General features: G+C 38.5%; 1 protein-coding gene across 1 annotated transcript in view; it reads right to left on the reverse strand.

The window, feature by feature from the left end:
- Nucleotides 1-17065, reverse strand: part of MAGI2 (membrane associated guanylate kinase, WW and PDZ domain containing 2) — a 1275509-nt gene that overhangs the window by 88813 nt on the left and 1169631 nt on the right. The window contains exon 19 of the mRNA XM_057732512.1: nucleotides 16636-16779. Coding sequence (XP_057588495.1) covers nucleotides 16636-16779 — 144 coding nt within the window. The remainder of the gene's footprint in view (nucleotides 1-16635; nucleotides 16780-17065) is intronic.

A 17065-nucleotide genomic window follows, 5' to 3' on the forward strand; every position in this document is an offset into this window, starting at 1 on the left:
CTCTGATTCCTTACCAAACCTTTAACTAGCCCTCATGGGAAGCTGTTTCTGAAATGATTCAAAGTTGGGCATCCAATAGAAGAAGAAACAAGGCAGAGAAATGGAGCCCTCCCCGCGTGGGATGATGAACCTTGAATAATTGACAATGGAGTCTAGCACCCGTGAATCGGCTCGGCTGCCTGTGTCTCCCTTCTCTAATCAAGGCAACGCTCTCCCTCATTCCTGAAAGGAACTTGTGTAGCACATTTTATCACAGTGTTCATAGGTCAGACTCTGAGAAGAGAAAGGTAATGGATTTGATCTTTGTGAGAAGTTTTTCTTTTCCTTCATAAAAGGCACGGAGCAGAATCAAACAACAAAGGAAAAACCTCACATTTGCAGATGGTCTGAAGGGTGATTCAGAGTGATGGCTGAGAGACGATGGGTGGCTGAGTGACAGGGGCTGTGATGAAATGTAAAGGCTCACGCTTTATGCAGGGATAAGCCTTTTGTGTTTACTGAGTGTCAGCACCCGGAGGTGAAACATTAGGTAGGTGATCTCTGCAATGCAGGGTCTCTGAAATGGTCTCCCTGAGCCCAGACAATTGCTTTGTTCCTCCAGCTGGACTGCTGTATTCCTCTCTTAAGCACTTGTTATCTCTATTCTCTCATGCTTTCGATTTTATCAACTCCTTACCTCATTTATCTGCATGGACCTGATGGGACTCAGCTCTGCAGAGTTCGAATATTCTGCCAAGCTCTGGTTTTCCCATCATTTGACCGATCGCACGGCTCTCCGGTGGACCTTTGCTCATAGGCTCCAGCACACCTGTCTTGTAACCCTTTATTCTGTTATGTTTTGCATACCTCATGCCTTTGAAGTTCTTCATTATTTCCTGCTTGACCTTATTTTATTTTATTTTCTACTCTTACCTTGTTATTCACATTTGGTGATGGGGGTTTACAGATGAGGAAAACAAGATGTGAACTGTCATACAGTTTAAGATGAAAGGCATTTTAAAAATGTTAGGCACAGTAAGGTTTTACATACACTGTCTTACTGATGCTGCCAAATCTGTAATAATTAAACATAGCCCCTAAACAATGGTGTGTTTACAGTGAGGCACTAGGGCATAAAAACTCACTGTGAGTTAGACGAAATTTACCCGTGTATTTATATACTTAGTTACCTATGAAATCCCACGTCCTGGTTCATCTGGAGCCTTGGTGGCCATGTGCTTAGTGAGCCTGTCGTGTTCTGCACGTCAAAGCCTTCTGCTCATGCATACATTCAGCAGTAAATATTTACTGAGCGCCCGCCTTGTGTCAGGCACAGCACAGGGCGCGCGTGTGCAGTGGGGAGCACAGAGCAACCTGGTTCCCGCGCTCACAGAGCTTATACTCTGGAGAGACCGACTTCACAACCTAATCACACACATAAGTGTACAATGAGCACCACGAAAGATGTTATGAAGCAGATGTGAGAGCCTGTGACAGGCGGATGTGACCTGATTGGAGAGGGGAGAAGAGAAACTTTCTCTGGGGATGAGATACTTGAGCTGGGATGAAAAGGACAAGGAGGAGATACCCGGGTGAAGAGGAGAGGAAAGCACGTGAACGATCAGAGACCGAGAGAGCCTGGTTGTCGGGTTCATGGAAAGCAGGGGGGCCGGGTGAGCTGAGCTGGGGAGGGAGGCAGGACCTGAACATGCTGGACATGGACAGCCTTGTGACAGGTCTGCTCTTTACTCTGAAAGAAATGGGGTGCGGCTGCAGGGTTTGAAGCACTGGGCAGATAGACCAGATGTGTGTTCTGAAAAGAAACCACCTTATCCAACAGACTGGGTGAGGGGGGAGGTAAATACAAGTTGATTTGTATTTCAAAGCTTTCACAGCCTCTCGACATACACACTTACTTAAAAAAAAATGCCTTCTGTATCTCCAGGCTTAGAGTACTGAGTATTTTAATAGAAGTACAGGCCTTGGGGAAAAGGAGGGAGAGAAAGGATAGGAGGAAACTCAGGAAAATTGAAGCAGGCACTTTACCCTTCCTGGAAAACATTATCCCATTTTACAGATAAATAAAATTGACTCTGTTCAATAACTTATGGGATATGTGGACATGCTATCATTCTGCGAGATGCTAGGGTTGATTCAGCTGGTCCTGCTGGCTAGGAGGACACTTTCTCCCTGTCTACCCAATGTGCGTGGACCTGAAGCTGCCCACAGGACGTCTGGTTTCTGGTTAATGCCATAGAACAGCTGCAAGCCCCTGACAGGGTAACTTGTCTAAGGTCAGAGCTAGATTGCTAGTGAGTTGTTGAGCCAGGGTTTGAACACCAGGTCTGTCAGGCTCCTGCCATTTTTACGACCCCATATTTCCTTATGAGGGAGGAGTAGACCGAGGAAAAAGGAAAGGGACCACGATAGGAAATGGCCTATGAAGTCACTAAGATGGGTAAGAACTTCCCTCTAAGCCAGTCTTCAAGGTAAGGGAGAAATTGAGTGAACTTCAGAGACAATGAAAGTATCTTAGATTAGGTGATTGAAAACAAAGTGAACATAGTTCTTAAATGTACCTCAATGACCAGAGATAGACACTTCAAACTGAGACAGACCCACGAGGGGATTTATCTCACTATTTTTAACCCAGCTTTCTCCCCTGCTGGGAAATTCTGCATGAGAGAGTCTCTTGCTGCTAAGGGAGACGGCCTCCTAGTTTTGTGTCTCTTGTGCAAAGGGCTCCTCCCCACATTCAGGCAGTCATGCAGGCCCACACATTCATGGCCCAGACAAGCAGCCTCGGTCCCGTGGAAGATAAGGTGGGATTCTTCTGCGCTGTCACCAGGAATCCGCACACTACTAAACGTGTCCCCTCCCAGAACTGATTTCTCTAAGATCTGGAAGAAGGCGACAGACATGAAGTAATCTGGGCCATCAAAGTAGGTTTTCTAGGCGTGAAAACCGTCTCTAAAATTTCAAATACAAAGAGGAGGCATAAGATCAAAATTTTACATAGGTTTTCCTCACCATGCATAGTTCTGAGGCATTTTGAACATTTCTGCATTAGTCTCTCCTAAAAGTTACACCAGTGCCCACTAGAACACTTTTGATTGGCTGTGCTGGGTCCCCAGGTCCTGCTGGTATAGGAGCGGCTTCCTCCTCCTTGCTTGTGGCCACTCCGCCTTCCTCTGGCTCTAGGATCTGTTTACAACAGATGACAGAAATGGGGTAGCTGTGAACCTCACATTGTCTGCAGACTTGCTTGTTTGGTCTGTGCAGCTTTTTTAAATGAAAAAAAATTTTTTTTCAAATCCAGTTAATTCTTAAAAATACAGATTGTTGCTTTCTCTCGCCAGTTCAAAGACTCAGAAGGAGGAAGCCAGCGTTGCCACAGATCCACAGTTGGCCTGGGTAGTTGAGGCGGCTCCTCAGACGGGGCAAGGGCCGTCCATTCTTCACAGGTGTATGTTCCCTGCCTGGTCCCTGCAGGCAGGGAGTGTGTGACCACCCCTCACCTTCGTGAGACTGTGGGCCAAGCAGAGCTGCTACAGTGCCGGGGAGGCAAAGTGTGGCAGAGGGTGAGGAGGAGACCGTACTTCTCTCTGCCCGGGACCCAGCCGAGTGTGCACCACAGGGGCTGGAGTCCCTGGGCCTACCCAGAGTCAGCCCCTTGGCTGTGGAGGTCTGAAGCAGGGCTGCAGCAAGAACTCATCAGTGGCTTTGTGGGCAGGGGACCCCCCCCGCCCCGAGTGGAACTGGAGTTGGAGAGGAAGATAGGTGACAGCATAACTGCAGCTGGCACGTGCAGGGCACCCTCTGGGGCTCCTAATGGGGACACTGTGAGAGGGAGGCTCAGCCCCAGCTCTAAGACCGGATGTAGTTTTAGCAGCCAGAATCTCGTCATTGAAGGTAAATGTGACACAATATGGTGGGTTGGATACTCTGAATGACCTTACATCGCTGAACAGGCAAGAAACTAAAGAATCCTCGGAAGCCAAAACAAAGTGAATGTAGGACTCCTGGAAGGCAAACAAATGCCAAAGGGAGCTTAACCTTTTCCTGGGAAACCTGAGTTTCCATTTTGACGGATGGGCATCAGAGATAGAAAATACAGCTTGGGGGCTTCCCTGGTGGTGCAGTAGTTAAGAATCCACCTGCCAATGTAGGGGACACGAGTTCGAGCCCTGATCTGGGAAGATCCCACATGCCGCGGGGCAACTAAGCCTGTGTGCCACAACTACTGAGCCTGCGCTCTAGAGTCTGCGAGCCACAACTACTAAGCCCACGCACCGCAACTACTGAAGGTGACACGCCTAGAGCCAGTGCTCCTGACCAAGAGAAGCCACCGCAATGAGAAGCCCACGCAACAGAATGAAGAGTAGCCCCCACTTGCTACAACTAGAGAAAGCCTGCGTGCAGCAACAAAGACCCAACACAGCCAAAAATAAAAAATAAGTCAATAATAAAATAAATCTTAAAAAAAAAAAAAGAAAATACAGCTTGGGGCTACAAATGGGGAATCCAACAGGAGATACCTGCACGCACTGGAACCCCCAAGACTATTCAAAGTAAGGTAGAAAGAATAAAAAGAGTGAGACAGAAAAGGAACAGAAAAAAATGATAGAATTAAATAAAAATATTAGTATTCAAAATTAATATAAATTGACTAAAATGATCTAGTTAACATCATTGTTAAAAAATACAAAAATAGCTACATAGACCAGAGAAACACATAAAATATAAGGACAAAGAAATGTTGAAAGCAAAGGATAGAAGACATACCAGATAAAGAAAACTAGTATACTTACTAATATCAGACAAAACAGACTTGAAAACAAAAAGCATTGACAGAGATATGGTAGGTTGCTGCATAATGATAAAAGATTCAATTCATCTGGAAAATATTACAAACATCTGAGTACCAAGTAACACGGGTTTAAAACATACAAAGTAAAGCTTGACAGATCAAAGAAAAATTTACAAGATCTTTAACAAAACAAACAAACAAAAAAACTTTTAAAGTACCTAGCTCAATATTTAACAGATCAAATAGATAGAAATTAGTGAGAATATAGAATATTCAAATAATACAATAACCAAGCTTCATCCAACGAACACACCAATAGAATACTGCATTCAATAATTACAGAACGCTTATTCTTTTCAAGCACATATGGATCACATACAAAAAACTGAATACATGTAAGGCCAAAGAGTAAGCCACAACAAATATGAAAGATTGAAATCATATAGAATATAGTCTCTTATGGCAATGGAATTACACAAGAAATCAAGAGTAGACAACTAACCAGAAAATCCCCATACTTTTAGGAATAAAAACCAAAAACACCTTCTGAATAATCCATGTGTCAATGAGGAAATAGTGGAATGAATCATAGTGGAAATTAGAATACATTTAGAACTTAAAATAATGAATGTGCTACATATCGAAACTACAGCCTTAAATCATACATTATTAATAGAAATAAAGAAAACTTTAGAATTACTGATCTAAATGTTGAACTTAAGGAGCACAAAAAATAAGAACAGAGTAAACTCAAAAAAAATGGAGGCAGAGAAATATTAAATACAAAAACAAATGAATAAGCAAGAGAACAAATAGGTAAGCTGGTTCCTTAAGGGAATAAAAAATGTACAAATCTCTGCTGTAATTAATAAAGAAAAACAGAAAGAATACACAAACAACAGTCAAATAAATGAGAGGGGAACATAAATACGAATGCTATAAACATTAAAAATATAATAAGATAATATTATAAAAACTGAAAACTAAGGTGAAATATATAAATTATCAGGAAAAAGAAATTTATCAGAATTGACTCAAGAAGAAATAGAAAATCTGAAGAATACCCTAATTATTATAGAAATGTAATGTGGTTTAAAATTTTCACACAAAGAAAATATTCTAGACCTGGATGAATTTACAGGTGCGTCCTACCAAACATTCAAGGACAATTCTCAAATTTCATAAACTTTTCCAGATAACAACAGCATTGACAATAACAAAAAGGATTATTCTTTCTCACTTTATAAGGCTAGTATAACACTAATGTTGAAATCATTCACCAACACTACGAGAAAAGAAAATTACAGGCTAATCTTACTCAAGAACATAGCTGCAAATATCTTAAAGGAGATAACAGAAAACTGAATTGAGCAATGCATAAAAAAGACCATCTGAGGAAATCAAGAATGATTTAATTTAAAAATCCATTAATATACTAATAATATTCTTAATCATATTAATTAGCATATTAAAGGAAAAAGATCATAGGCTCTCTATGGATGCAGAAATAGTACATAAAATTCAACATGTATTCATAATTAACTCTCTAGCAAACTAGTAATAGAATCGAACAGTCTTAATCTGATAAAGGATATTTATATAAACTCATTCAACATTATGTTTAATGGTGAAAGCATTCCCTTTAAGATTAGAAATAAAATGAGTGCTTGTTTGACCACTTCTATTCAGCATTATACTAAAAGCCAAGTAATTGCAGTAAAATAAGGAAAAGAAATAAAAGGACTTAAGACACAGAATTCTCATTATTTGCAGAAAATGTGACTATGTAGGAAATCTGGAAGTTACAGATAAGTTATTTGAATTAATAAGGGTTTAGTAATTTTGTATGATACAACTGATCAATACATAGAAATCAACTGTCTTTCTTTTCACTGGTAACACAGTTAATTTCAATATTACATTAAAATACAAGAGCAAAAGTGAAACATACAAATGCCTAGAATCAGTCTAGCAAAATATTCACAGGTATGTTATGGAAAAAACTATGCAACTTCAAGCAGTTTATGGTAAACTCTAAATAAATGGATTACATCATGTTCACAGATAGAAGGACTCAATATTATCAAGATGTAAGTTTTTCCACATTTGTTTATGGATTCCAAGCAATTCCAATGAAAAATCCCAATAGGACAAGAAACTTCTGAAATTTTATATGGAAGGGCAAAGGCTGAAGAACATTCAAACACTCCTGAAGAATTAAGATGTATGTCTGGGGATGAGGGGATAGGCAGTTTCTCCATCAAAACTCAAGACTTGTTAAAAGGTAGGTAAGTATAGTATTGGTGTAGGTATAGACAGACCAGTAGAACAGTAAAAAGGATCCATAAACAGACCACTGTATTTACAGAAATTTTATTTATTATGGAGCTGTCATTGCAGATGGTGGGGAAATGAGAGGATATCCAATAAATGATGCTGTGACAGGTGGTTATCCATACAGAAAAACTGAAATTGGATTTCTTCCTTTTACTACACAGAGAAATCAATTCTAGGTAATTAAAGATAGATATGAAAAAGCAGAACCACAAAACTTTTAGAAGATGTAGAGGATCTTTAAGAATATGAGTCAGGAAATGATTTTTCAAAGATGATACAAAAGCAGAGACTAGAAAGGGAAGGGTTGATTAAGTCATCACACTAAAATTAAGACCTTCTGTTTGTCAAACGGCATCATAATGAAAGTGGAGCTACAAGCCATAAGCTTGGGTAGGGTATTTGCAACACATCAATTGATGAAAAACTATCACCGGGAACATATAAACACTTCTAAAATCAATATGAAAAGAAGGAATGCTTTAAAAGAAGATGGGGAAAAGATATGAATAGACATCCTTATTTAAGAGGAAAAAAGAAAGTGAAATAAATGTAAGAAAAGATGATGAATATTATTTGTCATCAGGAAATGCACATTTAAGCCTGAACAATATGTCACTTTCTACCTACCTGAATAAGAATGTAAAAGCCTGATGTACAAGTCTTGTGAGGACGTGTAGTGAGGAAAACTCTTTCACACTGTTGGTAGGGTATAAATTTATACAAACACCTGGGAAAATATTCTTGTGTTATTTATTTGAGTTAAATATATGCTCTCCTAGGTATATAGTCTAGTCTAGAGAAATTCTTGCTAATGTGCAGCAGGAAATATGTACAAGGATAGCATTAGTTGCAAAAAAAATGGAAACAACCCAATGTCCGCTAATAGAGAAAACTTCAACTCTCCATAGATATCTCATATCGACTGCAGTATATTCACACCATGGAATAATTCGCAGCTTCATGCATCAACTTGGGTGACTGTTATGAAGATAAAGTATAAAAGGCAAGAGAAGAACATGAACAGTATGATTCATTCATATAAAGTTCACTAAGTGTGCAAAACTAAATGATATAGTTGAGAGGTACATACATATGTGGTAAGACTACAAGGAATGACAGTATCTAGGGTGCCAGTTACCTTTATGGGCCAGAGAGTGGGAGGAGAATGGAATCAGGGGAGACTGGAGATGTTCTGTTTTTTTTTTTTTTTAAACTGGGCTAAGGGTTCATGGGTGCTTGAATTATTGTTAGTGTTTATACTATTACATATGCTAGAAATACTCCTCTAAATGGCTTTATGTTTAATAAAAACAAAATAAAATGGAATACTTTTACTCTGTAGCCACAGGTTAGTCATGTCTGGACCATAGAAGGAGAGGTGACAAATTTAAAAGCAGCTGCCATCAGGGAATTTTCCTTTTCATTTAAAAAAGCAAAAAAAAAAAAAAAAAAAAAGGAAAAAGGAAAAAAAGTTCAGTCTTACAAAATGTTGTAGGTGATTCTCAGGCCCACTGCAGGCTGACTTTTATGTCATATGAGTTTCAAGAAGAAGATAAGCCCTTTTACAGATAAGTTTATGCAATGGTAAGTAGTCACAGACAGCTGTTACACAGTTACTAAGGTGATGAAGTTAAAAAAATTATGTTCTTTCTTTAAAATAAAAAAATATTTTATGGAAATGGGGAAATATACTTTCATGGAAACAGGAAAATGTCTTACCTTTTTTTTTTTAATTTTATTTATTTATTATTTTTTGGGGGTACACCAAGTTCAATCATCTGTTTTTATACACATATCCCCGTATTCCCTCCCTCCTTTGACTCCCCCCCCACCCTCCCTCGTGTCCCCCCCACCCTCCCTGTCCCAGTCCTCTAAGGCATCTTCCATCCTCGAGTTGGAATCCCTTTCTTATACAACAACTTCCCACTGGCTATCTACTTTACAGTTGGTAGTATATATATGTCTGTGCTACTCTCTCGCTTCGTCTCAGCTTCTCCTTCACCCCCCGCCCCCTCCCAAACCTCGAGTTCTCCAGTCCATTCTCTGCACCTGCGTCCTTGTTCTTGTCACTGAGTTCATCAGTACCATTTTTAGATTCCGTATATGTGAGTTAGCATACAATATTTCTCTTTCTCTTTCTGACTTACTTCACTCTGTATGACACACTCTAGGTCTATCCACCTCATTACATATAGCTCCGTCTCATCCCTTTTTATAGCTGAGTAATATTCCATTGTATATATATGCCACATCTTCTGTATCCATTCATTTGTTGATGGGCATTTAGGTTGCTTCCATGTCCTGGCTATTGTAAATAGTGCTGCAATAAACATTATGGTACATGTTTCTTTTCGGATTATGGTTTTCTTTGGGTATATGCCCAGGAGTGGGATTACTGGATCATATGGTAGTTCTATTTGTAGTTTTTTAAGGAACCTCCAAATTGTTTTCCATAGTGGCTGTACCAACTTACATTCCCACCAACAGTGCAGTAGAGTTCCCTTTTCTCCACACCCTCTCCAACGTTTGTGGTTTCCAGATTTTGTGATGATGGCCATTCTGATTGGTGTGAGGTGATACCTCATTGACTTGCATTTCTCTGATGATTAGTGATGTGGAGCATCTTTTCATGTGTTTGTTAGCCATCTGTATGTCTTCTTTGGAGAAATGTCTATTTAGGTCTTCCGCCCATTTGTGGATTGGGTTATTTGTTTTTTTGGTATGAAGCTGCATGAGCTGCTTGTATATTTTGGAGGTTAATCCTTTGTCCGTTGTTTCATAGGCAACTATTTTTTCCCATTCTGAGGGTTGCCTTCTTGTCTTGTTTATGGTTTCTTTTGCTGTGCAAAAGCTTTTAAGTTTCATGAGGTCCCATTTGTTTATTCTTGATTTTATTTCCATGATTCTAGGAGGTGGGTCCAAAAGGATCTTGCTTTGATGGATGTCATAGAGTGTTCTGCCTATGTTTTCCTCTAGGAGTTTTATAGTGTCTGGCCTTACATGTAGGTCTTTAATTCATTTGGAGTTTCTTTTTGTGTATGGTGTTAGGAAGTGTTCTAATTTCATTCTTTTACATGTAGCTGTCCAATTTTCCCAGCACCACTTATTGAAGAGGCTGTCTTTTTTCCACTGTATACTCGTGCCTCCTTTGTCAAAGATAAGGTGCCCATATGTGTTTAGGCTTACTTCTGAGTTCTCTATTCTATTCCATTGATCTTCCTTTCTATTTTTGTGCCAGTACCATACTGTCTTGATCACTATGGCCTTGTAGTATAGTTTGAAGTCAGGAAGCCTGATTCCACCAACTCCATTTTTCCTTCTCAAGATTGCTTTGGCTGTTCGGGGTCTTTTGCGTTTCCATACAAATCGTAAGATTTCTTGCTCTAGTTCTGTGAAAAATGCCATTGGTAATTTGATTGGGATTGCATTGAATGTGTAAATTGCTTTGGGTAGTACAGTCATTTTCACGATGTTGATTCTTCCAATCCAGGAACATGGTATGTCCCTCCATCTGTTTGTGTCGTCTTTGATTTCTTTCATCAATGTCTTAAAGTTTTCTGCATACAGATCTTTTGCCTCCTTAGGCAGGTTTATTCCTAGGTCTTTTATTCTTTTTGTTGCAATGGTGAATGGGAGAGTTTCCTTCATTTCTCTTTCTGCTCTTCCGTTGTTAGTGTACAGGAATGCAAGAGATTTCTGTGCATTAATTTTGTATCCTGCTACTTTACTAAACTCATCAATTAGTGCTAGCAGTTTTCTGGTAGAGTCTTTAGAGTTTTCTACATATAATATCATGTCATCTGCAAAGAGGGACAATTTTACTTCTTCTTTTCCAATTTGGATTCCTTTTATTTCTTTTCCTTCTCTGATTGCTGTGGCTAAAACTTCCAAAACTATGTTGAATAATAATGGTGAGAGTGGGCACCCTTGTCTTGTTCCTGTTCTTAGAGGGAATTCTTTCAGTTTTTCCCCATTTGAATGATGTTGGCTTTTGGTTTGTCATATATGGCTTTTACTATGTTGAGGTAATTTCCTTCTATGCCCATTTTCTGGAGAGCTTTTATCATAAATGGATGTTGAACTTTGTCAAAAGCTTTTTCTGCATCTATTGAGATGATAATATGGTTTTTATCCTTCAATTTGTTGATATGATGTATCACTTTGATTGATTTGCATATATTGAAGAATCCTTGCATCCCAGGGATAAACCCCACTTGATCATGGTGTATGATTTTTTTAATGTGCTGTTGGAGTCTGTTCGCTAGTATTTTGTTGAGGATTTTTGCATCTATATTCATCAGTGATATTGGTCTGTAATTTTCTTTTTTTGTGACATCTTTGCCTGGTTTTGGTATCAGGGTGATGGTGGCCTCGTAGAATGAGTTTGGGAGTGTTCTGCCTTCTGCGATATTTTGGAAGAGTTTGAGAAGGATAGGTGTTAGCTCTTCTATGTCTTACCTTTTTAAGAGCAAACGATCTCCTTTCAGATGTCTCTTAACTCAACGCTCAATTTTTATTTAAGCACTTTTAGAACCACTATCCCTTCACTCCAGAAGTCTCTTGATTTCTTAGGAAGCTTCACTGAGCTTTATCAATAAATTACTTCATATGTTCATTATTCTTTGCCTATGTTTTCTATTTATTCTTTGCCTATGTTTTCTATTTATTTTTAATTAGATTGTGTCCCTAAGAGCGTTTTACCAGAGATTTATTCATCAGTTATGAAAATTTTATCCCTCTCAACTTTATTAGACTATTTTACAAATTTAAGTCTTCTTTTAAAAACAGACCCATTAATATTTTCTAATAATTTCTTAGACTTTTCCTTGAAATCTGAATGTCATTTGTGTTTCTCTTCTGATACTAGCCTTCCTGAATGGCTGAGGAAAAGTGACATTTGCAGATTGTGTTTTGTTTTGTCTCTTCAACTTTTATTATAGCAGTATTAATTGATGTTGAAACACTAGCTAGTAATTAAAGTCATAACTTGTTACTCTCTACTTTTTTTTTTAATAAAGTGAATATTTCATGTAATTATGTTTCACATTGTTTTTCTTGGTATTTATTCTAATTGCACTATTCTATTCAAGTTGTATTTCATAACACATCATAATATCTAAGTCTCTCTCTCAATATCATGTCACTCAAAAATTAATACCTTACTTCTTTGTCTTAATAAGAAAAGTCATTTCTACCACCTGAAAAACTGCTCAAACCCTCCCAACAACTTTATATGGTAGATATAATTCTTCCTATCTTATAAGCACTGAGGTTCAACAAAGCGAACTGATGTTTCTAAGTTTAATAAAGCAAATGCATCATGTATGCTTATTTTTGAGGTTGAGAGCAGGGCTGAGTGTTTAGAAGTGTTCAAAATAGTCATATTTTTAGTAAATCTTTAAATTCACTTATTGTTACATTTATATGTTTCTGAAAAGGGGGTTCTAGAATCTCTCTTTTAAATAAGCATCCAATTGATCTTCTGAAAAAATTTTCTTATCTTCTCCCCTGTTATCTAGACTTGGCTTGTAAATCTGACCCTCAGAAGGAGTTGTTATTTTCCCCACTACTTTCTGATTGTAGTTTGCTGTCCGTACATTCTCATATTTTGAGGGAACCCATTGACCTTATCAGGATACCTTATCAGGAAAAGTGCTATCAGGATACTTGTTTCATCAAGTGGAAAGAAAGTGTTTATCTAACAAAAAAATTGAGTAAAAGTACAATACTTTCTGAGGAGGAAAACAAATCATGTTCTGTGGGAGTACTTATTAATCATTCTGAAAATCAGTCTAATTTGCCAAAGATTTCTGCTAAGATGATTTTCTCTGCTGCAGGTGCCCAGAAATGCTAGAGTGAATCATTCACCTGGGACTCACTTTGGGGATATGCCTACCTGTCTCTCATCGGTTCCATAAAAGAACACCTGAGGCAGAAGAACTTCGGCCTTTCGCTTGGATGTCTAGGATATCACTTGGATGCCTAAGGACATGCTTTAAACATATGTATCTGTGCCATCATTTCTTGGCATCCGCAGTGTGAGAGGGATGTTTCTACATCTGTGCTAGCCACATCCTTTGACATCCGCTTTACCTGGTCTTCTCTGTAATCTTAGCAAAGTCTTGTACTGCTAAACAGGCACATACCACCACTGTCCTACAACTGAGACTAACATAAAAGACCCAGGAAAAATCTCAGGTTCAGAGGCTAACATCTGATGTGTTAACTCAGTGTTCAAAAGCAGTGTTACCTACAGCCCTAATCCACAGGCACAGTAATTCATTAACTGTTACACGAAATGATTTTTCAGAATCACCCAGCTCTTGCCTAGTAGTTTTGATTGGGCAGTTTTACGGTACTGAGTTTAATCTAAGACACGCTGCTATTACCAGATACTTCCTGGCTTTCCCCTTCTGTTTATGATTATGAATAAAGGGAAAAAAAAACAAACACCAAACCCAAACAATACATTGTGTTCCAAACTTACTTGATCAGGAAGTGTGTGTTTAGTTTGCACAGAGAGGCAATAATATATCAAGATTGAAGGTGAAGGAGTCGCAATTAACAAGGAGAAACGTGCAGGAGTGTTTTAAAGCTTAGGAAAAACCTGGTGCTAGCTTCCCTTCTTCTTGAGCTTATTTTTAATGTAGCCTGTGCACGTCTAGTTCACCTACTTTTCTCAGAAGTCCTGGAACTTTACGAATGAAGCCATAATACCCATGGAGTGAAAAGCTGCCTTATAAGTATTGTCTGCAGAGATATTTAAGATCTCTACTACCTGGGCAGCAATGGTATCAAGGGGGAATTTTACAATAAGGTGAAAAATGGGTTCCTAATTACTTTTATTGTTAAATTCCCAAATTGGTAACCTATGTTATCGAGTTTATGCATTAAAGTAATCAAACCATTGAGTCATGCAAATATTAATCTACCCTGGTCCTTCCTGAAATAAACACATATGTGAATTAAAGGTTATTGCTAATTAGCAAGTACTAATGAAGGTAGAAAAGATTAGCTTTAAATGATTAAATTTGATAATAAACATGAAAACAAGATCTGAATTAATTATGTGCCATGATAAGAACAATTGTTGATCTTTAACTATATAGACACAAAATATTTATCAAATTCAAACAGTAGATAATATGAGCACCTTTGAACTTACATGATGAAGCTGTTTCCTTCCCTGACGTGGAGTTTGTCACCCTAGACAAGTTCTCCATCGGTGCCGCAAGAATCCACGAGTAAGAAAAACCCAAAACATCTGAATATTAAGTATAACCCTTAAAAGCAGAAAAAAGTCATCCATTCATCCCTGCCAAGATCCTAGCCTTATTTCAAAGATCAGAGATAAAATCAACCAGTAAAATCTGATCCACAGAACTTCTGTGACTCTCAAGTGATTCGTTTTCTTTAAGAATTAAATGCTAGAAATGTATATATATAGTAGTCCAAAATAAACACCCATAATATCTAAAACTGCCCATAATAACTCCTTTTGGACAGCCCATACACAGAAAGAATATGTTGCTTTATAAAAATGACATGGAAAAGGATGAAATATTGGTTATTTTTATAATCTTTGACAAGAAGTGAAAATACCATTTTCTGAAACCCAGGCAGAGGACTCATTTTTCTCACCTGCTAGAAGAAAAAGCATCTTTCATAAAATTGAGCACCTGTCTACAGAATTCTAAATCTGTGTTTACATGGATTTAAGGACCTGAAGTAAACCATTGGAACAGGATGGCAAACTCCCTGGACAGGATCTCAGGGGAATGAACAAAGCCTGAGCCACACACATCCTAACTATGCTGCACCTACATCACGACAGCTGCCCTCTAGCTCAGTGGTTCTCAACCTTCAGCTTGTACCAGATTCACCTGGAGGTGGATCACACAAACACAGCCTGGTGGACTCACTCTTAGAGTTTCTGATTCAGTAGGTCTGCAGTAGGGCTGGAGAATTTGCATTTCTAACACGTTCCCAGGAGATGCTGAGGCCAGGGACCACACTGAGAACTACTGCTCCGGCTTAAGTTTTATAAGAAAGAGTATTCTTTTAACCTAAGAGTACTTCTATATTTAGGCATCTATGCTTTGGAAGAACTGAATATATTGAGCAGCCATTTGGACCATTTGTTATAAATGGTTCCCGTTTGGAACGCACACTTCTAAGATCCACTCGTGGGGTAAGGCGTGGTCCTCTCTCACAGGGCTCTGGTCACCTCACTCACGGCTTCTGTGCTGTGTTGTTTTCACCTGCACTGCAAAGATTAATTTTTTCTACTGAACCCCTTCTAAGTTGGCTTTGCAGCACATTAAGAAAGTGGGAACTGGGAGCCGAGAAACCATGTAGAGACCTATCCTAAAACCACATGCAGAGGGGGTAAGAGGAGGCTTGTGTTGGATCAGGGCAGGGGCTCTCATTCTCTGGAGTCAGCCTTGCCTAGGTTCAAACACCAACTTGGATACTTCCCAGCTGTCAAAGGATTGTGAAGGGACGGAGAAAAATAGACACATTTACACTTTCTACTTCTGCACTGTGGATGATTCACTGACTGGGAAATGAGACCACAGAAATGGCAGACTGGGTGGTAGGAAAAACAGATTCATTCCATTGCTGGGAGCAATTGGTTGGTGAAACTCAGTACAAGAATCTGAGGCTCTAGAATGCAAGAACCACAGCTTTTCTGTATTAACTTAAAGAGCAAGGAGGGAGGACAAGAATAATTCTAGATTTTATTTATAATAACTAACCTTTATCACACACTTACCAGATGACATTTTATAGAACAAAACTGACTCATGTGCGATATTGTTATCAAGTTCCGTTTTGTACCTTTAGATGAAGAATCAGTTATGCATATACCAGATGCCTCAGAGTAACTATTACATTAAAAATCCACCCTCAACTTAAACTCCAATTAGAACATTTTTGACTGCTACCATTTTTAAGGACAATATGTATCCAAGAAGACTCATCCCCCTTCTTCTGCTTCTTTCTACCCAATATCAAAGCCAAAGCCAGTCAACTCAAGAGAAGTATTTCCAAAGAAACACAAAATCACGTGAAGAAAAAAGCATGAAACTAAAAATAAATTTCAAAAGATTCAATCGCAGATGAAAACTGAATCCTCAAACTGTGCGAAAAATTATGGAGCTGTGTTTCCATTGCAAGCGATTTCTTCGATTTCTTTACTTTGTTTTCTTTAGCTTGCTCTTCAGAGAAACATATATATATATATATATATATATATATATATATATATATATATATAACACAACACACACCATATTGAGAGTTGTCAATTAGAAGCCATAAGAAGGAAAATGAGAGAGAATTCTTAAACAATGGCCAAACCTTTAGAAAACTGGATTATGAAATGGGAAGAAGGTAACATCTACATCAAGTCCGTTTGCTTAATAGCAGGCCTCACCACTCCTCCCACACCACAATGAGCATTTCTTTAGGAATTCAGCGATTCTATAAAAAGAGAACATTCTTACCCTCATCCTTCCATTTCTTATTGCTGGCCCGTCTTCTGCCAATCTCAACACGTACAAATCCATTTTGTACTCCCGTCCTCCACGAATACTGAATCCAAATCCTTTGGCTCCTTTCTCCATGTCCACAGTGAAATAATCAAAATCCTTTGGGGTTGGGAGAAAATGGAATAAACAATAAACAATTGTTTAATATCAGAGAAGCTTCTGCAGGCAGTCCTTCTGTTCTCCTTCTCGTTCATAGTTAATGTGTTCCAAGTGACATGATATTGTGAGGAGTAAGATTACTTCACCATCTAGAAAAATGCAAGACAAGATTCCGAAGGTTTGAACAAATCAGAACACAATTTCCTTGGTCATTAAAAGAACTGCTGTGCAGCCTGTTTACTTGAGTACTCAACTGTTTACTTGGCAAACATGTAACTATTGCATG

Source organism: Hippopotamus amphibius, chromosome 4 (assembly GCF_030028045.1).
Source record: "Hippopotamus amphibius kiboko isolate mHipAmp2 chromosome 4, mHipAmp2.hap2, whole genome shotgun sequence".
Classification (NCBI taxonomy): Eukaryota; Metazoa; Chordata; class Mammalia; order Artiodactyla; family Hippopotamidae; genus Hippopotamus; species Hippopotamus amphibius.